General features: G+C 34.9%; 1 protein-coding gene across 3 annotated transcripts in view; it reads right to left on the bottom strand.

The window, feature by feature from the left end:
* Positions 1 to 25,545, bottom strand: part of FSTL5 (follistatin like 5) — a 692,987-nt gene that overhangs the window by 347,286 nt on the left and 320,156 nt on the right. For all 3 annotated transcript variants that reach the window (XM_028104409.2, XM_028104410.2, XM_028104411.1), the window contains exon 5: positions 19,399 to 19,519. In XM_028104409.2, the coding sequence (XP_027960210.1) occupies positions 19,399 to 19,519 (121 nt within the window). The remainder of the gene's footprint in view (positions 1 to 19,398; positions 19,520 to 25,545) is intronic.

The following is a 25,545-nucleotide window of genomic DNA, read 5'->3' as shown; positions in this document are numbered from 1 at the left end:
TTCCACCCTACCTTGTCTTTTTAATTTTTATTTTTAGGTGAAATTGTTTACCCTTTGGGAATAGACCAAGTACAATATATCATCCACTAAAATGCTTAATTCCCTTATTTATTTAATAATATATTACTATCATTAATAACCCATTAAACCAACACTAAGAAAAGAGTAGTCCATTAATGTCCTCCAGGCAGTTGTAACAAATGTACATTATCTCTCAAGATGATTTGCAATATGTAATTTCTGTAATGCTTGAAACATCATAATTTTTTTTTCATCCCATCTTGTCACCACCAACGAGGGTCTTTTTACATTACTTAAATGATCGATAACAAGTTTAATGAAATTTCCTTCCTTTTTATAGGAACAATTTCCATTAGGATGAACACATTCCCCAGTGAGTACATTGCAGATGATATACAGCATTCCATGCCTCACAAAATCCTCAATCAGGCAGCTAAACAGCACTTAGTGTAAAGTCTCCTTTCTTTTCTTGTTAAGAAATTTATTTAATTTCAATCTATTTTTAAATTTTCACCTAAATATAAAACAAATGCTCATTAAAATTTCAAGACAAATATACTTTTTCTAAGGAATTGTCATTCCAATATTTACTAATGATAATAGTAGTAGATTATGCTAAATATTCATTCATCGAATAGCACTGCAGAAGGAGAGGTCTATTATAAAATAAGGGAGAGAACCCTAATAGAATTTCTTCAAGAAATGAAAGTCTGTAATCGATTAAAATAGAGTACAACATTCAAAAGATTGAGCATTACTAAAGGGTGTCAGATATATATAATTTATATAGGTAATATTCATCAAATTAATTACTTGTATAAAAGTGTAAAGATGGATGTGTATTAATTTAGTCTGTCAATTCTTAAAATGTTTGTTAAAAACTAATTTCTACTCCTTTGGAATATCTATAAAAGGAACTGCCATACAAAGCATCAGCACTGAATTACTATAAGGTATGTTAATAAGATATTTTGAACATATTAACATAAATACTTACATATGTACATGCATTTATTTATTGTGATGACCCTGTGCACTGCAAAATATTTCAATAATTCCTAAGCATTAAACGATATTAGGTTATATTCAGTGTAACACATTAAATCCCCTAGGGTTTTCAAAGGTAAAAATATTCTGGAGCTGTTTTTAATACTTAAAAAAAATGAATATAAACATTAATCCTTGTGGTGTATAAGTTTTTACAGGCTTCCTGAAAGTGTTTCACTGTTTAGGGTTGGACTAAAATGACTCAGACTAGTAATACCTTTAGTTCTCAGACTGAACAGCTTCTCACTGGAAGACATACATGATTGGTGTACTTATTTTAAATCAGGGGAGGGGAATAGTCCTTAAGAATGAGATTATTACAAATTCAGAAAATATAAAAGTGCTAACTGTGGGCAGGCGATATATGATTTAAATGATCCATTGATAACACAACATTTGGGAGGCACTGGTTTAAGATGGGTGGCATTAAATATATTTTATTGAATTCTGTTTTCATTTTCTTTTATTTTTTAAAGATTTTATTTATTTATTGAGAAAGAGAGAGTGTGAGCATTAGCAGGGAAAGGGGCAATGGAAGAGGGATAGAGAAAATCCCAAGCAGACTCCACCCTGAGGGTGGAGCCTGAGGCAGGGCTTGATCCCACAGTCCTGAGATCTTGACCCGAGCTGAAATCAAGAGTTGGTTGCTCAACCAACCGAACCACCTAGGCACCCCTTGAATTCTGTTTTTCTCTTTTTTTTCTTTTAAGATTTGATTTACTTATTTGAGAAAGAGAGAGAGAGAGCACAAGTGGGGTGAAGGGCAGAGGGAGATGCAGACTCCCCACTGAGCAGGGAGCCTGATGAGGGACTTAATCCCGGAACTCTGGGATAATGACCCAAGTCGAAGGCTTAACTAACTGAGCCACCCAGGTGCCCATTGAATTCTGTTTTTAAAATAAACATCTTAATTATTTTAAGGATATAATTTTGTTGCTTAGATGACTACATTTATCCCACGAGTGTGCATTTTTCTGGTTTCCTGAAAAAATTGTCAAATCAATATGTTGTACACTTAAATAATATAACATTGTATGTCAATTGTACCTCCATAATAAAAAGTAAATAAATAGAATCTGTAGATTTCCTACATAGATGACAGTGTTGTCCCTGAATAAATACAATTTTACTTATAAAAAAACTGGAATAGAATTTTAGCTGGATTTTTTTTTAACACTCTAATATTTTACTGTCCAAGATGGTAGTCAATGACTATCGAATATTTGGAATATGGCTAGTCCAAAATGAGAAATGAAAATGCTGTAAATGCTAGATTTTGAAAGCTGATAGGAAGAAAATGTAAAGTATTTCCTTTATTTTCATATTGACCATATGTTGTGATAATATTTTCGGATATATTGGGATATATAAAATGTTAATAAAATCAATTTCACTCATGTCTTTTTTTAATGTGACTTAGAAAATTAAAAGTTATTAGGATGACTAAAATTTTTTGCTTGTATTATATGTTAAATGGACCAGTGTTGACCTTTAAAGACAAATAATAGTTTGGGAATAGTAATAAATGGATTATTATTATAATTTTTATAATTATGGTAACTTCATACAATGTTAGCCATTAAAAATATGTTAAGCTGCGTGTGTTAATACTGAGATATGTTCCTCTACTTAATTAAGGAATTAAAATAAATCTTGAAGATATAATATTAATGTGGTGACATTTTCATAAAATACATATGTGTGTATATCAAAGTGATTATAAATGAATGATGGAATTAAAATTAATTCCTATTGTCTTTTGTGCCTTTCTGTTTTCTTTACTACAGCAAAAAAAAATAGTAACTGTTAAAAAGGATATGGAATTAGGGTAGTTAATGAAAGCAAAGTCTGTTGGCCAACCTTTTAATATGTAATTTGGCTTAAAATTTATTAAAACTAGGAGGAGCAAGATGGCAGAGGAGTAGGAGACCTAAATTTCATCTGGTCCCAGAAATTCAGCTGGATAGGGATCCACCCATTCTGAACACCTAAAAATTCAACAGGAAATCGAAGAAAAGAATAGCAGCAACTCTCTGAACAGAAAAGAGACCACTTTCTGGAAGGTAGGAAGTACGAAGAAGTGAATCCAAGGTGATATTCAGTAAGATAGATGGCGGGGAAGGGGGCCTCCATCAGCCACTTCTGGCAAGTGATAGAGCAGCAGAGCACAAAATTGGAACTTTTAGAAGTGGGCTCTGCTGATGGACGTCGCTCCAGTGGCTAAGCAGGGGTGGAACTCTCGCTGGGACAGTGTGGTCTCAGGGCCCTCAGGGTCACAGAAAGACCAGGGGTGCCTGAGTGCAGCAGAGCTCTCAGGTATCAGAGCGGGGAAGCCGGCTGCAGAGATGGAGCCGAGGTGCGGGCTCTCAGCTCGAGGTTGCCATAAACCATGATCCGCAGCACAGTCGGACCACTACTTCTCCAGCAGGGACCCAAAAGCGGCAGATCTGGGGAGACACCCCTTCCTCCCCCAGGAGGAGCAGCGCAGGAGCGCACCACAGGGATCTGCTGGGTTTGGAGACTCCACACCAAGTCGGGTGCCAGAGATAGAAATGCTCCGTCACAAGTCGGGTGATCATGGAGTGTGGCAGGAGACCAGGGAGATGGGAGTGACTGACTGCTTTCCTCTGGGGGCTCATTGAGGAGTAGGGGCCCTGAGTTCTGGGCTCTTCTGGGGCGGAGATTAGGAGGCCGCCATTTTCACTCTTGTCCTCCAAAGCTGTACAGAAAGCTTGCAGGGAACAAAAGCTCCTGAGAGCAAACATGAGCAGATTACATAGCCCAGACCCAGCAAGGGCCAGGCAATTCCACCTCCGGCAAAGACATTCGGGAACCACGGCAACAGGCCCCTCCCCCAGAAGATCAGCAAGAGCAGCCAGCCAAGACCAAGTTTACCAATCAATGAAAATGGCAGAACTCTAGCGCTAGCAGATTACTGCACATAGAATCCGTGGCTTTTTTACCATGATTCTTTAGTCTTTCAAAGTTATTTTTTTAACTTTTTCTTTTCTTTTTTTTTTGAATTTTTCTTTTTCCCTTTTCAACCAACATCTTATCAATCCCTTTTTTAAAAAATCTTTTTTATTTTTCATTTTTAGAGTCATATTCTATCCCTTCATTGTAGTTAAATGTATTTTTGGTATATATATATATATATATAGTTCTCTCTTTAAAACATATATATATATGTTGTTCTCTCTTTAAAATTTTGGGATACAGTTTCTTCTAACAGACCAAAATATACCCTAAATCTCTAGTGTATGGCTTTGTTCTAGTCTCCTACCTGATCACATTCTCTTCCTTTTTTTTTAATCCTCTTCTTTCTTTTTTCAACCAACTTCTTAACAACTCCTTTTATAAAATCTTTTATAATTTTCATCTTTACAGTTATGTTCCATCCCTTCCTTGTATTAACCCTTATTTTTGTAAATATATGTTTTTCTTTCTTTAAAATTTTGGGAGGCCTTTCTTCTAACAGAACAAAATATGCCCAAAATCTAGTGTGTGGCACTGATCTATGCACCAGCCTGACCATATTTGATCATATTCTGTGTTTTTTGTTGTTGTTGTTTGTTTGTTTGTTTTTATCTTTTTCTTTTCTTTTTTTCTTTCTTTCCCTTTCTTTCCACTGGTTTCAGGACTCTTCTGATTTGTTTAGTGTGTATATTTCTGGGGTCATTGTTACCCTGTTAACATTTTGTTCTCTCATTCATCTATTCTCCTCTGGACAAAATGACAAGACAGAAAAAATCACCTCGAAAAAAAGAACAAGAGGCAGTACCGACTGCCAGGGACCTAATCAATACGGACGTTAGTTAGATGTCAGAACTAGAGCTCATAATGACGATTTTAAAGATACTAGCTGGGCTTGAAAAAAGGATGGAAGATATTAGAGAAACCCTCTCTACAGATATAAAAGAACTAAAATCTAACCAAGTCGAAATCTAAAAGGCTATTAATGGGATGCAATCAAAAATGGAGTCTCTAACTGCTAGGATATATGAGGCAGAAGAGAGAATTAGTAATATAGAAGACCAAATGATAGAAAATAAAGAAGCTGAGAAAAAGAGAGATAAACAACTACTGGATCACGAGGGCAGAATTTGAGAGATAAGTGATACCATAAGATGAAACAATATTAGAGTAATCGGATCCCAGAGTAGGAAGAAAGAGAGAGAGGGGAAGAAGGTATATTGGAGAAAATTATAGCAGAGAACTTCCCTAATTTGGGGAAGGAAACAGGCATCAAAATCCAGGAGGCACAGAGAACCCCCCTTAAAATCAATAAAAGTAGGTTAACACCTCATCTTGTAGTAAAACTTATGAGTCTGAGAGACAAAGGGAAAATCCTGAAAGCAGCTTGGGAGAAGAGATCTGTAACCTACAAGGGTAGAAACATTATATTGGCAAGAGATCTATCCACAAGATCTGGTAGGCAACAAAGGACTGGCATGATATATGTACAGAACACTAAACAAGAAAAATATGCAGCCAAGAATACTATATCCAGCTAGGCTGTCGTTGAAAATAGAAGGAGAGATAAAAAGCTTCCAGGATAAACAAAAACTAAAGGAATTTGCAAACATGAAACCAGCCCTATAAGAAATACTGAAAGGGGTCCTCTAAGCAAAGAGAGAGCCTAAAAGTAACATAGACCAGAAAGGAACACAGACAATATACAGTCACAGTCACCTTACAGGCAATACAATGGCACTAAATTCACATCTTTCAATAGTTACCCTGAATGTAAATGGGCTAAACGCCCCCATCAAAAGACACAGGCTATCAGATTGGATTAAAAAACAAGACCCATCAATATGCTGTCTGCAAGAGACTCATTTTAGAACCAAAGACACACCCAAATTGAAAGTGAGGGGGTGGAAAACCATTTACCATGCTAATGGACACCAAAAGAAAGCTGGGGTGGCAATCCTTATATCAGACAAATTAGATTGTAAACCAAAGATTGTAATAAGAGATGAGGAAGGACACTATATCCTACTTAAAGGGTCTATCCAACAAGATCTAACAATTGTAAATATCTATGCCCCAAACATGGGAGCACCCACTTATATAAGCCAATTAATAACAAAAGCAAAGAAACACATTGACAACAATACAATAATAGTGGGGAACTTTAACACCCCCCTCACTGAAATGGACAGATCATCTAAGCAAAAGATCAATAAGGAAATAAAGACTTTAAATGACACACTGGACCAAATGGACTTTACAGACATATTCAGAACATTCCATCCCAAAGCAACGGAATACACATTCTTCTCTAGTGCCCATGGAACATTCTCCAGATTAGATCACATCCTAGGTCACAAATCAGGTCTCAACCAGTACCAAAAGATTGGGATCATTCCCTGCATATTTTCAGGCCACAATGTTTTGAAACTAGAACTCAATCACAAGAGGAAAGTCAGAAAGAACTCAAATATATGGAGGCTAAAGAGCATCGTACTAAAGAATGAATGGGTCAACCAGGAAATTAAAGAAGAATTAAAAAAATTCATGGAAACCAATGAAAATGAAAACACAACTGTTCAAAATCTTTGGGATGCAGCAAAGGCAGTCCTAAGAGGAAAGTATATAGTGATACAAGCCTTTCTCAAGAAACAAGAAAGGTCTCAAATACACAACCTAACCCTACACCTAAAGGAGCTGGAGAAAGGACAGCAAATAAAGCCTAAATTCATCAGGAGCTGAGAAATTATAAAGATCAAGGCAGAAATCAATGAAATAGAAACCAAAAGAACAGTAGAACAGATCAACGAAACTAGGACTAGTTCTTTGAAAGAATTAACAAGATTGATAAAACCCTGGCCAGAATTATCAAAAAGAAAAGAGAAAGGACCCAAATAAATCGTAAATGAAAGTGGAGAGATCACAACCAACACCAAAGCAATACAAACAATTATAAGAACATATTATGAACACTATATGCCAGAAAATTAGATAGTCTGAAGAAATGGATCCATTTCTAGAGATATATCAACTACCAAACCTGAAACAGGAAGAAATTGAAAACCTGAACAGACCTATAACAACTAAGGAAATTGAAGCAGTCACCAAAAATCTCCCCACAAACAAGAGCCCAGGGCCAGATGGCTTCCCAGGGGAATTGTACCAAACGTTTAAAGAAGAATTAATTAATACCTATTCTTCTGAAACTGTTCTAAGAAATAGAAATGGAAGGAAAACTTCCAGACTCGTTTTATGAGGCCACCATTACCTTGATCCCCAAACCAGACAAGGACCCCTCAAAAAGGAGAATTACAGACCAATGTCTTTGATGAACATATGCAAAAATTCTCACCAAAATCCTAGCCAATAGCATCCAACAGTACATTAAAAGCATTATTCCCCACAACCAAGTAGGATTTATCCCAGGGCTGCAAGTTTGGTTCAACATCTGCAAATCAATCAATGTGTTACAATACATTAATAAAAGAAAGAACAAGAACCATATGATTCTGTCAATAGATTCAGAAAAAAACAGTTGACAAATACATCATCCTTTCTTAATCAAAATTCTTCAGAGTATAAGGACAGAGGGTACATACCGCAAGATCATAAAAGTCATCTATGAAAAACCCACAGAGAATATCATTCTCAATGGGGAAAAACTGAGAGCTTTCCCCCTAAGGTTTGGAATGTGGCAGGGATATACACTATCACCACTGCTATTCAACATAGTATTAGAAGTCCTAGCCACAGCAATCAGACAACCAAAAGAAATCAAAGGCATCCAAATCAGCAAAAAAGAAGTCAAACTCTCACTCTTTGCAGATGATATGATACTTTATGAGGAAAACCCAAAAGACTCCACCCCAAAACTGCTAGAACTCATACAGGAATTCAGTAAAGTGACAGAATATAAAATCAATGCACAGAAATCAGTGGCATTTCTATACACCAACAACAAGACAGAAGAAAGAGAAATTAAGAATCCGATCCCATTTACAATTGTACCCAAAACCATAAGATACCTAGGAATAAATCTAACCAAAGAGGCAAAGGATCTGTACTCAGAAAACTATAAAATCCTCATGAAAGAAATTGAGGAAGACACAAAGAAATGGAAAAACATTCCATGCTCATGGATTGGAAGAACACATATTGTGAAGATGCCAATGCTTCCTAGAGCATTCTACACATTTAAGGCAATCCCTATCAAAATACCATCCACTTTTTTCAAAAAAATGGAACAAATAATTCTAAAATTTGTATGGAATCAGAAAAGACCCTGAATACCAGAGAAATGTTGAAAAAGAAAAGCAAAGTTGGTGGCATCACCATTCCGGACTTCCAGCTCTATTACAAAACTGTCATCATCAAGACAGTATGGTACGGGCACAAAAACAGACACATAGATCAATGGAACAGAATAGAGAGCCCAGAAATGGACCCTCAACTCCACAGTAAACTAATCTTTGACAAAGCAGGAAAGAATGTCCAGTGGAAAAAAGACAGTCTCTTCAACAAATGGTGTTGGGAAAATTGGACAGCCACATGCAGAAGAATGAAACTGGACCATTTCCTTACACCACACACAAAAATAGACTCAAAATGGTTGAAAGACCTAAATGTGAGACAGGAGTCCATCAAAATCCTAAAGGAGAACACAGGAAGCAACCTCTTCGACCTCAGCCGCAGCAACTTCTTCCTAGAAACATCGCCAAAGGCAAGGGAAGCAAGGGCAAAAATGAACTCTTGGGACCTCATCAAGATAGAAAGCTTTTGCACAGCAAAAGAAACAGTCCACAAAACCAAAAGACAACTGACAGAATGGGAGAAGATATTTGCAAATGACATATCAGATAAAGGGCTAGTTTCCAAAATGTATAAAGAACTTATCAAACTCAACACCCAAAGAACAAATGATCCAATCAAGAAATGGGCAGAAGACATGAACAGACATTTTTCCAAAGAAGACATCCAAATGGCCCACAGACACATGAAAAAGTGCTCAACAACACTCGGCATCAGGAAACCCAAATCAAAACGTCAATGAGATACCACCTCACACCAGTCAGAATAGCTAAAATTAACAAGTCAGGAAACGACAGATGTTGGCGGGGATGCGGAGAAAGGGGAACCCTCCTACACTGTTGGTGGGAATGCAAGTTGGTGCAGCCACTCTGGAAAACAGATTGGAGGTTCCTCAAAAAGTTAAAATAGAGCTACTCTACAACCCAGCAATTGCACTACTGGGTATTTACCCCAAAGATACAAATGTAGGGATCTGAAGGGGTACATGCTCCCCGATGTTTATAGCAGCAATGTCCACAATAGCCAAACTGTGAAAAGGGCCAAGATGTCCATCGACAGATGACTGGATAAAGAAGTTGTATACACACACACACACACACACACACACACACACACACACACACACACAATGGAATATTATGCAGCCATCAAAAGGAATGAAATCTTGCCATTTGCAAGGACGTGGATGGAACTGGAGGGTATTATGCTGAGCGAAATAAGTTAATCAGAGAAAGACATGTATCATATGACCTCACTGATGTGAGGAATTCTTAATCTCAGGAAACTAACTGAGGGTTGCTGGAGTGGTGGGGGGTGGGAGCGGTGGGGTGGCTGGGTGATAGACATTGGGGAGGGTATGTGCTATGATGAGCTCTGTGAATTGTGTAAGACCGTTGAATCACAGGTCTGTACCTCTGAAACAAATAATATATGTTAAAAAGAAGAGGAAGAAGAAGAAGAAGAAGAAGAAGAGGAGGAGGAAGAAGAAGAAGAAGAAAGGAATGGAAAAATGAAGGGGAGCAAATCGGAGGGAGAGACGAGCCATGAGAGACTATGGACTCTGAGAAACAAACTGAGGGTTCTGGGGGGGTTTGGGGGGATGGGTTAGCCTGGTGATGGGTATTAAAGAGGGCACCTACTGAATGGAGTACTGGGTGTTATATGCAAACAATGAATCATGGAACACTACATCAAAAACTAATGATGTAATGTATGGTGATTAACATAACATTAAATAAAATAAATATATAAAAATTATTAAAACTCAAAAATCCATTTATCTTGTTTTGATTCATTTCTTCTTTTTATTAACAAGACAGGTTGGATTCGAAGTATTATTAGAGAGTTGACTTAAATCTTATGATTTCTGTATATTATTGATAAGGCCAACTTAAAACTTCTTGGTTTATCTGTTTACACCTATGTAACCACTCTATGAAAGTGGTAGAACTCACTTAAATAAGAGGGTAGGCCTCTGGCTGGTTTAAAAAAATGTGAAGGTAATAATAATTATATATTAAAATACACTTGGCAAAAATGTATTTTCTAAGTACTAGCTTCCAATCCTTGAATTAAAAAAAAAATAGTTTTAAAAGTTTAATTGCCTAAACATGCATGATTATCTTATATATTTAAAAAGCATTTGATTTTATATATCATAGCCTTCACTTTGTAGGTAAATGCCTCCATAATGGATCATTTGACAGAGAAGAATCCCATAAAGAAACTTTCAGCTGGGGTGCCTGGGTGGCTCAGTCGGTTAAGCATCTGCCTTCGGCTCAGGTCATGATTCCAGGTCCTGGGTAGATCCCCACATCAGGGAGCCTGTTTCTCCCTCTGCCCCTCCCCCTGCTTCTGCTTTCTTTCTCAAATGAATAAAATCTTAAAAAAAAGAAACTCTCAACTGGAAAATGTAAATGAAATGCATTTTCTCAGACTAACCTTGAGTAGGGAATTCAGAAAACAGCTAGTAATTAAAATATGATACATTACATTCACATTGTTTTAAACTGTTGAACAATAGTTAGCCAGTTAAAAATTAATCCCATTAGTAGAAACTCAGTTTGGAAATCTGAGATACTTTGTTTGTTTGTTTATTTAAATAGGCTCCACATGCAACATGGAGCTTGACCTCTTGGCCGGAGATTAAGAGTCATATGCTCTACTGCCTGACCTGGCCAGGTGCCCCTGAGATACTTTAAGTTGAAGCTAAGGCTTTGCTGCCAAGCTGCAGCAACTCTGTCATGCCCAAATAGATCAGATCTGCGGCAGTAGTGTAGCTGGTGATCTCCAAAGGAAAGCCATTATGAAGAAGATGTCATGCAGATAGGGTTTCCGAACCACACAAGCACAATGCAAGGCTCAATTCAAGGAGTTTCTGAGAAAACGGTGTAAAGAACAGGGTTAACAAAGCCAAAGTACCAATGAATTACAGAAATGATTTTGAAAGTCCAAAACAGCCTCAGGCTAACTCTGTTGTTGAATACTGTGCTGAAGTCAGGGGAAAGTAATTTTAAGTCAGACCCGCTAAGTTATGATTGACAAGATACGGTGCAGTGTGGAAAAATAAGAATGAATAATCAATTTCCATTTTATTGTTTCTTATTTCAATTTTATTTTGCATCAGAAAAGGCCTTGCTCTCAATATCTATGTGACAAAAAAGAGTCAATACTTTAAGAAATAAATATAAGTGTTTCACTTGAAATAAAAGAGAAGCTAAAATATCTAATTGTCTGCTTTTAGGAGTTCCAAATAGTTAGGTCAGCAAGCAAAATTACCAGTGAGAAATCATGAAAGAGGCTATAGGCAAAAGAAGAAACATAAAGGTGCACCAGCTACCAAAGATTAAGGTAATCTTAACTATTGGGAAGACAGGGTCATCTTAAAATGGAAAAAAAAAAAAAAACCAATAATTCTTTCTTCTTAAAATTATAGTCTAAATTGGTATTGCCTTACCTGTTGTCTTTATCTTCACAGTTGGTATGTAAAAATAATTTATTTTGTTTAGGACCAAAATTTGTCCTTTTGGAATACATGTGTATAGGTTGGGTCTCAACAATCATGTTGGACAGTCCTTTTCCTATAAGGTGTAAAGAACTTAGAGTAACAGTAATATAAAGTGGAAATTACCTGTAAGTGAATGGTGCTGAGTTTTATTTACCAAAACAGTCAGGGCATATCTATAAACTCTAACATAGAAAATTATAATTATACAAACAAGTGAATTATTTTTTTAATCAAAGTATGTTGTAGAGGACTTATTTTTCCAATGTTCCAGGCAATTAAAGTTGCTGCAAGGTTTCATACTACAATGATCTGTGTGTGAGGCTATTCTATAGTAGCTATATCAATGTCTAACATTGCCTTTCCCAAACCAGTGTGGGATTTTTTGTAAGGCTAAAAGTAGAATGCTATGAGCATTCTAAAAATCCCCTTCTCGCCTTATGTTCCCACCCCATCACCTGCCAATTCCTACAAAGGCAACCATCACGTGAACTACTAAAACCATAGATGAGTTTTACCTATTTTGGATTTTATCTAAATAGCATGTCAATGTATGCTTGCATGCTCTGCTTCTTTGCCCGGCATGTTTTTTTAATTTTTCTTTATTTCACTTTGCTTTTTCTTTTCTTTTCTTTTCTTTTTTTTTTTTTTACATTTAACCTCTCAACCACCAGCACTTTTGCTTCTACCTCTACATCTCTGCCAAAAATGCTGTGCCCAAAGTCAGCAGCGACCTCCTTACTGACAAATCCAGTGGCCATTTATTTACCTGTCATGTACTCTCTTGTTTTGAACTCAGGCAAGGAAATTGCTGGTCAACAATTTCTTATTAAAATTTTATGACGGTGTAGTGCTTTGGTTGACTTCCTACCTCTCTGCTTTTTTGTTTGCTTGTTTTGTTTTTAAATTAATTAATTAATTTTAAGTTTTAGGTCCCTATTGCTCTTTTGCTCATCTCTTCTGTCTTTACATACTCACCTTGGACACTCCATTCCCTGCCAGAGTATCAAATTTTAACTATATGCCCCATATCTCTATTTGTTGTCCTGAACTCCCACGTGAGCTCTAGAGCACAATATTCTCCAACCAAGGGTTTCTATGTGAATATGCCAATATGTTGAAAATTTAACTCAGTATATGTCCCCAAACTTGCTTCTCTTCCTGTGTGCCCTACTTTAATGAATAGCATCATTGCTCACCTTGGTATGTGAGCTAGAGACCTAGACGTTATCCCTGACCCTATCCTTTCCATACCATGCATATGCAATCATTCATCAAGTTGAGAGGATTCTGCTTGTGAGTTATTGTCCAAATATGACCAGTTCTCTGTATTATTACTATTGCTCTTTTAGTCCTGGCCCTATCACCTTTAACCCATATTACTGTAAGAGTCTTAATTCTCACTAAACTCTGCTATTTTTCTCAAAAAATGTCTTTCATATACTAATGATCTAATATCTATGAATATTAACATAATATTCATATTTCATTGCTCTGATTATTAGATGGTTCCAATAAGTAATATTTTTATTATAGCAATTGTGATTTCCTAGAAAATGATTTTTTCCTTATAATATCATTATTAAAACTATATCCTATTAAGAAGTGTTTCATATAAAAAGAGATGACATTTTGAGTATAATCATGAATAGTTAGGCAATTTAAAATAAGTGTTCCATTTTTTTTAATATTTTAAAATTTTAGACTCCTAATTACTTATTCTTTTTAAGAAAGAAGAGAGAACTATTATACAATTAGTTTCAATATAAATGCTCACCGTCGATGCATTATACTTGCAAAAAACTAATTATTTCATGCCTAGTAGAAACACATCTTTTTTTGGATCCTTCCACACATAAAGATCATTTTGAATTCATAGAGATTTATTTAAGTGTGACATTAGAACTTGAACTACTAGAATACATATATATCTTGAAATACATGTATATAGTTTTGGGAACTGCAACTCATAAGGGTTTAATGGAATTTGAAGAATCTATCAGAATTGCAAACTCCTTATTTCATACAATTTTAGACTTGGAACTAGAGTCAAAACAATTTATAATTTAACTCTCAATTTATAATTTAACTTATAATTTAAGAAAATAAAGTACATAGAAAGCATTCTCAAAACAAATATTATTTTCTGGATAGCCAATTGCACCATTTTTGCTAGCTAGAAATAAAAACAATTAATTCCTAAAATCAATCATCCTATCATGGCACTTTATCATCTTAACTGAGTTTGACTACAAAAATAAGTAAACATAAACATTTATCTGAATATCACTTTTGAAACTGAATGCCTTAATTTAATGTATGGTCATGTTTGATGGCAAATCATTTGGATTTACCTACAGATTTAAAATGAAAATGTAGTGCTCCATGTAAATCAAACAATCAAACATTTTAACTTAAGTTTGAATGGGAAGAAAATAAAGTGCTGTTTCCTTGTATGTTAATTCAAGTCCTTATGATTAATGATGGCTCTGCTGACTCATTTTTAATTGTGTAAGAAACCTTTGCACTAAAAAATCTACACGCCTTACTGAAAATATTCAAGACAACAAAATGCCTGGGTGAAAGGTGTTCACCATCTGACCAGAGGATTTAGTATTTCCTCTAAGTATTCAAAACTATGTCACTGACTTCATTTAAAATTATTTGATCCCATTAAATAGATTTCCAAGTTTGTTAATCAAACGAGGCATAATTTAGAATATTTGATACTAACACTGAGGATTTATTTTAAATACCTTTCTAATAATGCCAAAAATTCTGGAGAAAAAAATTAAGAATACCATCCAATGCCTATTGTAAAATATTAAAATAATTCATCTTTTCAAAAAGGAGGGGGGAAAAAGGCTATTTTACAGAAAGCCTTATACAGTTGATGATATCCTATTTTTTACCTTTAACCTTTTCTTGTTTGCACATTACCTTTTACTTTACTTTCTTCCATTTTATTACACATGGCAGAAAGAATGATAAACTGGAACTCCAAAAATCTGTATCTACCAGCAAATAAATACTGGATCAAGAGGTTTTTTGTTTTGTTTTGTTTTGTTTTGTTTTAACTTCTCTAGACTTAGTTTATTCCTCTGTACATTCATTTAGGGACTTTTTAGTTTTCTGGGTTTTCTTTAGGAACTACCTGGAGGAATCATTCTGGATGTAAAAAATATATATATATTTTTATCCATACTACATCTGTCATTTTTGTCATTGTCTGTCTGAGATTATATATTCCTAAGGGAAAGAAAAACAATCTTTTTAAGTTGTTTTAACTATCACAGCAGTCTATACACATGGGTATTTAATACATGATTTTTTAATAGACTGTTTTTCTCACTATTTTTACACATTTTTATTCATGAAACTACCTTAGTGTTTTATAATACAGTGACTTTTTGAAATCATGCCATTATAAAAAACCTGTCACTAAACTTCACAAGACCAAAGTGGGTTTAGTTGTAAAGTATTATAACAGATGGGAAGAAAGAAATAGATATATATTTCCTATTGAAGAAGTATAAATATCTCTGTTAATGCAGACACAATCCATACAAATTAATTCTGCTATCTCTGAGGGATTGTTGTATAGTTTGATGACCTGTTTAAATAAGTACAACACTGATAATATAATACTTTCTAGAAAATTGCTTGGCGAAACCAGAAAGAATATTAAAATATTCCATATAATTCCAGCATTACTTAGAAAAACATTATCTTCCCTAAATGATTATGTGAACATCATTTTACCATTGTTAAGGAATAGTTTTGCAATTATACAAAAAGAAAAAAAGATCAGAATATGATTGCTGATTGCCAAGTGCTTTCATTACCTACTATCTCTTTATGACTTAGAATATTAAAAATGTAGACCTTTTGTGTTATACATAATTTTGACCTAATGGCAGAAACATTACAATATTCATTAAGCTCATTGCATTTACTATAAATAATTTCCATAAAATTGTTACCACATTACCTTCTAATAGTTAACCCAAATCATATATAGACTTTTTTCCTTTTCAGCTTCAACAGTTCCTAGTATAATGTAGCTCCTTCATAGACAAAACTTTACTGTTTTCTCTATTGAATGTTTTTATTGATGATACAGATTCCTGAATTGCAGAATTTTCTTTATCAGAACAATAAACTGATCCACCTTGCCTTCCTTAGCAACATCAAATCATGTCTCAAAATGCAGTATCAATTTTTCCCTGAAATAGGTGCAAGCAGCAATATTCTGGACAAGATTCTTACTTACTGATATTGCCAGGGATCATTAATCAGTCTTTGCTGTGCTGTCATAAAAATAATATTATTTATACACTATTTTTATTGTTTTAGTTTCTAGCTCCACCATTTCATTACCAACAATAACCATATTTTGAATAAAAATTCTACACAGACATCCACTTAATTATCTTATTGATGCTTGATCAATTGCATACCATTAAAAATATTTTCTGCTCTTGCTACAAGTTTCAATTACTTTTATTTAGTCAAATCCATGTATCTGCATAGTGTAAGGGTGAGGGATTGGAGTTGGTAGATTAGACTGCTTGTTTAATAAAACAAGTTAGTAAAATAGCAATAATAATTGATATATTTTCATAGCATTTCAGAACTGGAACAGATCTTGCAGTTGAATTAGTTTCTGTAAATACCTGATATGCCACACACTTGAGTTTTTATGTATACTATTCTTTTTGTCCAATTTCCCATCTCCTGTTCCCCAAAGCCCATACTCACTCATCCTGGAGATTAATTCAATAGCTACCATCTTCAAAAAGTCTGTTTGATTTCCCAAACTGAAGAGTATTTTCTCAATTCACTTAATATTTTATGTAGGTCTTTTTATGATGTTTATCCCTTCTATCTGGCACATAGCATTTATATAATAATAGGATGGTATGAATATAATATAAATATAAAACAATATAAACAAAATTTATTTCCTGATAAACCGTAATATCTTTTCCTTGCCACCATGAGCATACAAACAAATGCCTATTACGGAGTAAAGTTTAGTGGAAAACACATAGACTTCATAGTCTGACAGAGGTTTAATTAAAACTCAGCCACTTAGTTCTTAACTTCTCTGTGCTTCAGTTTCTTCATACAAACACAGAATAATAATAATACTGCTTTCCTATTGTTACCTTTGAAATATTGTCTCTCTTTGTGACATACTTTTAAGGGATTAACTGTTTATGGAGTCATCCTGCCTTGTTATCCTGACTTTTAATTCAAAATGGAAATGCAATTTAATTAAATCTGAAGAGCACACTGATATCTTGCCTTAAAGCTTTGTAACCTGCAACTATTTCACATATATTATTTTGCTTGTAGCAAATATTACATAACATATAATTTAATGTTTAATATAAAATTATCATATAACAAAATTACTATCCTTGTTTATATGAATTTTCAGATATTTAACTAATTTCCCTAATATCAGACCACTGATAGATGGCAGAGGCATAATACAAAACAGATTTTTTCACACTAAGTACATATACTATTTCCTGCCTTTCTGGAAAGCAATATATACATGTATGTACATATAACATATTAAGAGAGATGATAGATAGATGATAGATAGATGATAGATAGATAGATGATAGATGATAGATAGAAGATAGATAAAGGGCTAGTATCCAAAATCTAAAAAGAACTTATCAAACTCAACACCCAAAGAACAAATGATCCAATCAAGAAATGGGCAGAAGACATGAACAGACATTTTTCCAAAGAAGACATCCAAATGACCCACAGACACATGAAAAAGTGCTTAACATCGTTCGGCATCAGGGAAATCCAAATCAAAACCTCAATGAGATATCACCTCACGCCAGTCAGAATGGCTAAAATTAACAAGTCAGGAAATGACAGATGTTGGCAGGGATGCGGAGAAAGGGGAACCCTCCTACACTGTTGGTGGGAATGCAAGCTGGTGCAACCCCTCTGGAAAACAGTATGGAGGTTCCTCAAACAGTTGAAAATAGAGCTACCATACGATCCAGCAATTGCACTACTGGGTATTTACCCCAAAGATACAAATGTAGGGATCCGAAGGGGTACGTGCACCCCAATGTTTATAGCAGCAATGTCCACAATAGCCAAACTGTGGAAAGAGCCAAGATGTCTATCGACAGATGAATGGATAAAGAAGATGTGGTATATATACATAATGGAATATTATGCAGCCATCAAAAGGAATGAGATCTTGCCATTTGCAACAACGTGGATGGAACTGGAGGGTGTTATGCTGAGTGAAATAAGTCAGAGAAAGACATGTATCACATGACCTCACTGATATGAGGAATTCTTAATCTCAGGAAACAAACTGAGGGTTGCTGGAGTGGGGGTGGGGTGGGAGGGATGGGGTGGCTGGGTGATAGACACTGGGGAGGGTATGTGCTCTGATGAGCGCTGTGAATTGTGCAAGACTGTTGAATCACAGATCTGTACCTCTGAAACAAATAATGCAATATATGTTAAGGAAAAAAAAGAAGAAGAAGAAGGTAGCAGGAGGGGAAGAATGAAGGGGGGAAATCAGAGGGGGAGACGAACCATGAGAGACGATGGACTCTGAAAAACAAACTGAGGGTTCTGGAGGGGAGGAGGGTAGGGGGATGGGTTAGCCTGGTGATGGGTATTAAAGAGGGCACGTTCTGCGTGGAGCACTGGGTGTTATGCACAAACAATGAATCATAGAACACTACATCAAAAACTAATGATGTAATGTATGGTGATTAACATAACAATTAAAAAATTTAAAGAAAATAAAAAAAGAAGAGTTAAAAAAATACTGGTTTCAGTGCTAAATTAAATCCTGTTGAACTTTGATTCTTTGGTGATTTTCAAAACACTAACAAGTTAATTTAATTTTTGCACACATCTCCTAAATCTTTCCTTTCTGGTTTTTGTCCCCTAGTCTTTCCTCTTTGAATTATTTTTAAAAAATAACCTGGTAGACAACTTTTTTAAGACAGAGAGATCATCTTTATAACTCCCTTTTATAAAGTCCATATAGTCAATTGTAAGAAGTCTTTAAGCAATTGAAACATATATAAATTATTCCAAAGTACTTTAACATAAATACAATTTTCCATTCCTATGCTTGTTAACATAATACAAACTCTATCTAGTAATCTACTTTAGTTTCCCAATAGTGTAAAAAAGAAAAAGTCCTGCATAAATAATTAAATTGTTTTTGATATATGGTGAAAACCAGTCAAGCACTGCTCCCACTCCAAACCTTAGAAAAAACATTTTGGAATTGATGTTTTCAAATAAAATCAGGAAGAACTGATTTCTAGGGTTATCAAGTATTCCCAGTTTTTCATTTTAGAATTATTAAACTCCTTAGCTTTTACATATATTTCAACAGAGTTAAGTACTTTAATTATCTTTATCACTTCTCTTAAAAAAACAGCTTGTACTCTGAGATCAAACAAACACACTGTATTGTGTAAAGAAACAGGAAAAAGAACAAAGAAGAATTAGAGAATGAATATTATACTCACGGAATGTTTTATAAAGTTCTTCAAGAGCCAGGTGCTTGTCAGAGTTAAAATCATCGTATTTCAGTAGATCATACAAAGTACAATCAGAAAGATCCTTGCCAAGTTCTTCCTGTTTTATCACCTGACAAAAAAATTAAGCCATACAATTATAACCATCTAAACATTTCTATAGCACAATTAATTATACATAATAATCATTTAATAGATCATTTTAAGTCTGCAGTAGGGCAAAGAACAGAACCTATGAAAAATACAGATTTTCGGTTACTGGATGATTATTTTTAACCATTCCAAACATATAAAGTTAAAAAAGTTCAGATAGGTACTTAGAATTTAGTCCAAACTTTCTAACACAAAATTTTCACAGTAGGACCCAGAAAAATCTGAACTTTACAAGAACATTTTGTATTTCACTCATTTTCTTTGCTCCATTTATAGTGACTCAAGGAAATATCTCCACATGAAAATTGCCTCCTATGTCTCAGTGACCTCTGTCAAAATAAAACAGGGCTCTTTCTCAACAAAAATAGTGAGATTGTTTGTTCTAAGTTTCATCTTCAAAATATTTGTGAAAAATGAAGTTAGATTTTTTTTTTCCTTTCTCTGCCTAAACTCCTCCTCAGCTGGAAGTTAAGCCGTTTGGGATTGTGCATTAACTCTCTCGGTCACAAAAGAGCTATTAAGCAAATGACTATTTCCAGGAGCCAGAGAGAATTAATGCACCGATTGATGATGAAAATCTATCCAACTGTGGGTAAGAAAAATCATCAAACTGCTTTTCTACTCTGTGCTCTGTCCTATGGACTGAAGCTGTAGCTTTTTCATACCCTACTGCTTTGACTATTACCTCTCAAATAAAAGAGCTCCCCAAGATTTTTCAAACATTCCTATCCATCCAGGGGGCTGCATAGCTGTGTCCATGGTTTTTCCTATTCTCCCGCATATAGAGGTAGTCCAGCTGCACATTATAGTGTGTTTTTTAAAAGGCGGTGCCATGTAATCAGAAAATGCAGGCTCTTGAAGTCAGCCAGCTCTGGGTTCCGTTTCTGCCAATGCCACTTAACAGTTGTATAATTTCTGGCAAATCATTTAACCATTCCTCAACTAGAAATTGAAGATAGTAACATTTATCTCAAATGGCTATCGTGAAGATTATACACACACACACACATGCAGGCGCATGTATACACATAAACAGGCAAACATACACTCATGTAGAGTTAGATGTGAAACAACATATAATGTGCACTCAAAAGTAATCATTTAAAGTCAAAAATAATGATTTTTTTAAAAATGTGATGTCCTTCTTATTCAAACAATTCACCGCCGATTTCCACACCAGCTTGCACAGGCAGTTCTGTGTGTTCACAATGTATTACTGTTTTTGATAAAGCAGTATGCTTCAGAATTTCTTTGTTAAATCAACGGATTAGTGATACTAACTTCTATAAATTCTCAGGTGCTATCAAACTATTTTTTTATAACCCTTTGGGGAACACTTCCATGTTAAAAGTTCAGTTACACCTGAGTGTGGATGAGCTACAGAGGCAGCTCTGAGGATGGAGTTTAGCATAAGGGTCACGAGAGCCCCAGCCTGCTCCAGCCTCCTTCCACCTGAACATTGCCAAACAGAACTTCCACAATATATTGGGTTATCTACTCTTGCGTAACATAGTCACATTTCATTGTTTAAGCTGATATTTGCTGCCTTAGAGGGGGGAAAAAGGCAAAACATTTATCTGCTTTAATTGATCCATATAAATAGATATTGTTGAGAGGGAGTATTAAGCCCTACACTCTTGCACAGTCCAGCTGGAAGGATTAACAAAACTACCTAATGGCTGAAGCCATCTCTCCTATAAGCCTAATGAGAAAACTAATTCTGCTTTTCTATTTAGAAAGCAACAGAGCTCTCAGTCATTCTCCATCTGTTATTTGTTAGATCATGGAAAATTACTCTTTCCCGGCAGGTAAGGGGACAACGTATTTCATCTTACCTCACTATGCTCTTAAAGATCTGCAATGCAAACATTGTAGTAATTTTAAGGATGCAGTGACACCAGGGTTTGGTCAGGTATTTTAATAATATTTTTTAGTGGTGTTTATTCTCATACATGTTCATAAAGAAACAGAGATGGAAAAACCTGGAGAAAATCATCATTTTCTGTCTCATATTTTCTATTTTAATAGTTTACTCAAACTAAATCATGTATTAGACAAAGAGAATGAACTTCTACCTTTTTTTTCCTGAATGTTGGCATAAGACTAGCTTGATCTTGATTTGATCTTGATCTTGATTTGATCATGATTACACAATTTAAGCTGGATGTGCTCTTTTAATGAGTACACGAGAGAAGCAAATGGTCCTGGCTAGAAGTTTTCTAAAACAAAAAAACAAAACCAAAAAAAAACCCAACTCTGTTCACCTATATTGGTCTATGCCCATGGGCAGGAGAGAGGTGATTTTTCTCTTAACATCAATATTTCAAATACATGCTTTCTCCATTTTTTGGTCAAAAGCAGCCTACTTAAAACATATTTCCTAGTAACTTCTCTCCTTTAGGTTTCCTGATGGATCTGTATATAGTTCAGGGTATTCCAAATGAGGACGATACTTTCCTGTGACCTTTCAACCAGCATGGAGAAATTGCTTTAGATATCTACAGTTTTGATAACCTTAAAGTAATGAGTGTCTGATTGTCTGCAAGAAAGTATGACAGAAAATAAGCAGGTTTCCTTCCCAAGTGCACAGTAATACATTAAGCATTCTTTGACACAGGGGATGCAAACTTGTAGGGCTTTTATAGTTGTCAGCATGTCTTTTATTTATGTCTGGTACTGGTTCCAAAAACTTCCCAGTCTAGACTCCTCAAAACACATGTTATTTCTGGACTAGTGATGACAGAGCCAGACTCAGTGAATATACTGTTATCTAAGTATCCTACAATGAAGCTTTAGTCAAGGAGACCACTCATATTTTTTTTTTGTTATCTACTGTAAAATATTGAGTATGTTTCTCAAATGTATCAGTGTTTGGTGAACTGTCTAAGGCTAAAAGACAATTAAAGAGTCTCACTTTCTTTAATGATCAAAAATCAGGTTACACGAATCTTAGGCTCCACAGAGATTGGAGCCAGTGTGACAAAATAGAAGTATTAGTAGAATGTCTATCATCCAGGGAGCTCAGGTACACAGTATCCCAAAGGGGATACATATTTAATTTCAAAGTAATAGAACTGTCAAGGTTGTATGAGGAATTGTAATAACTCAAGGATGATTCAGTGTTTTGATATTATATTCTTTTTTGTCCCGAAACAAAACAAAACAAAACAACAACAACAACAAAAAACCCTGTCCCTCCCAAAGTAAACTATTCTCCATTATTCTTCTTCATTTGTTTATTTAGATATCTATTCAACAAATCATTTTTGACTATCTATTATGTGTCAGACTCCTAGACTCTGAAAACAAGACAGACAAAAATCCCGCCCATGTGTAACTTACATGCTAGTAAAGGGGGAAAAATAAATATATAAGTAAAATATATAGCATGTCAGACAATAAGTTGAGGATAAATAAAACTGGAAAGAAAAAAAGAAAACGCCGGAGGTGGGTGAAGAGGATTGTCTCCCTGCTGTGGAGATGTGTGCATATTAGTTTTCTGGGCATATATCATGACTTAGAAATCAAAAATTATTATACTGACTTTCATAAAAGAGGTAAAATACATAGGATCAATTTTGATGGTCTCAGGTCAGGTCATGGTGATGAGGGTGAGGTTAGGACAATGGAGTAGATCTTCCAGTTCTGTGCCTTTTTCTTTATTCTCCTTGGTGGAGACAGAAAAACAGCAACTGTAAATTCCTGGAAAGACACACCAATCACTTGTTAAAGAGCACATCAGAGGATGAGCTCTTCCTCACCCTTTGCCAGCTCTTCTTCCTCAAACTAATCATGACCATGTCATAGTAACAGTGATCTCAGTAGATCAGAGCTCAGTGGTCCTCTGTTTTAAAGGAAATACATCACATTTGTGAAGTTGAGGAGAAGAAGATATATTCACTCTTTACTTGACAAATGTGTAGACTGCATCAAAGCTTAAGGGGTCAGGAAATAGATATACTTTGTTAGAAATACATATTCTTCCGGCGTTATCTTTAAGCCTCTCCTACATACTCGATATGGATGGGTTGGCTTCTCTACTAGTTGGTTCTCTAAACATCTCCTTGTACACTAGCTTTCTGCTTCTCCCCTCTCCCTTCCTCCCCCTTTTGTCTTTCCCTTTTTAACAACCAACATATGCCAAGAACTATGCTAGGGGTTGGAGATAAAGTAGTAAATAAGAATGACATAGTCTTTGTCTTCATGGAGTTAATTTTCTAGAGAGGATAAGTGGGAACAGGTAATCAAATAATTCAATAAAATAATTACAGATTGTCAACAGTGTTCTAAAAAATAAACAGGGTGAAAGGGCAGAGAGTAAATAATTAACATTACAAATTATGATTGTTAATCACATACAACTGATGTTATCCTGAAATAGCTGTATTAGAAGAAAAGGATTACATAAAAATTAATTACATCTTTTAAGTTTTTTAGGTTTTGTAACATTTAAAAAATCAATAGGACCAACATTAATTCTCTTGAAAGACCTGTTGAAGAGATAACATTAATAAGAAGAAAAATGTTTTATTTTTAAGGCATTCTATATGGCTCACACGGATTTTCTGAATGTGAATGCCCAAGTTTTAAATGTACTTTAACATTCCACAGGAAAGATGCTATAAATGATATGTTTAAATATTTTAAAACAAAATTTTAATTTTCCAATTGTCTTGTGCATATTATGAATAGCATAAAAAAGATATTTGAAATTCATTACTAATGTTTCCAGATAAAATTGAAAGTAATTTTAGACTACAATTGTAGCCTCAAGCTGCAACTAAACCAACAATCACAGACCTTAACCTTTCTCTGTTAAGTGCTCACTGTTGCTGTTATTACCCTCCTGAAATCTTTAGCACTTGAAAGGAAATTGCCAGTACTAGGAAGATCTACCTACTGGCATTGCCACTGACCTTCTAAGTAAAACACCTGGTTTTCTGCTGCCTTATTTCGTCTACCAGAAGGTTTATGGGGCTTTAAAATGTTAAATAGGATTAATTACCATGGCATTCCCTGGAAGTTCTCACTTATCTCCCTTCTCTATCCAGACAAGTGCTTGTTTATTTGTATTTAGTTTGTTCCCACTAAAATAAATACTTTGTATCTATTGGACAAAACAATTCTTACCAATCTTATAGTAAATAAATATGTTGACTAGACACTAGAACCTTTTAAAAAAATCTTTAAAATTGTAATAGGCTTTATCAACTCAAAATAAAGATTAATTGTCCATTCCTTATGTAACAGCTCTAATCATTTTTAAAGGAAATTGTATGGACAAAGTTTGCAAAAACATCTTTGCCATGCCCATCCTAATAGCTTAAAAATATCTGGTCTTATTTATTCTTGCTTTTTATTGAATTTTGTAAATGTATTCACATATGGTAGTCATTGAGCAAATAGCTTTTTAAGTCAAATATGTATAACATAATCTAAATCCTGTGAACAAGTAGCTCTTTTTATTATTTTAATAAAGAGTTGGCATGTGTGCACATTAAGAAAATATTTCATTCTAATATGCATGCCTAATGTGAATCAACTTATTAAGATGACAAAATCTAAATGAAGAAAGAGCTAAATCAATATACTCAATACAGCTGCTTATTTAAACTGAGAATCACAAGGGAATGATTTTGCTTACTTAAATTCTACGGGTGGTTATTTTATGAAATAGGGAGAGGCCGAAGGAGTAGATTTTCCAAGCTGTTAGCACTATTTCACTTTAAGAACCGTATGTTTACTGCTGTTAAGTTAAACAAGGAAGCCATTAGACTGAGTTGGCTCTAATGCCCTGGTGCCTATGTAAACCACCCAGAGTCTAAGCCTGTAAATGCCTCAACTTTTCAAAACTGACAACCAATCACAAATAGCCAAGTATGCCTTAAGCTATAGCCAATCAACCATTTCCTTACTTTGCTTTCTCCTTTTCTCTATAAAAGTTTTCCCTTAGCTCCTCTGAGTGGAATGCTTCTTAACCACTTC

This window comes from Eumetopias jubatus, unplaced genomic scaffold (assembly GCF_037043125.1).
Source record: "Eumetopias jubatus isolate StellerSeaLion01/CBP00866 unplaced genomic scaffold, mEumJub1_p1.0 scaffold_2, whole genome shotgun sequence".
Lineage (NCBI taxonomy): Eukaryota > Metazoa > Chordata > Mammalia > Carnivora > Otariidae > Eumetopias > Eumetopias jubatus.
The sequence above is the reverse complement of the archived record's forward strand: the minus strand, read 5'-3'. Positions and strand labels throughout refer to the sequence as shown.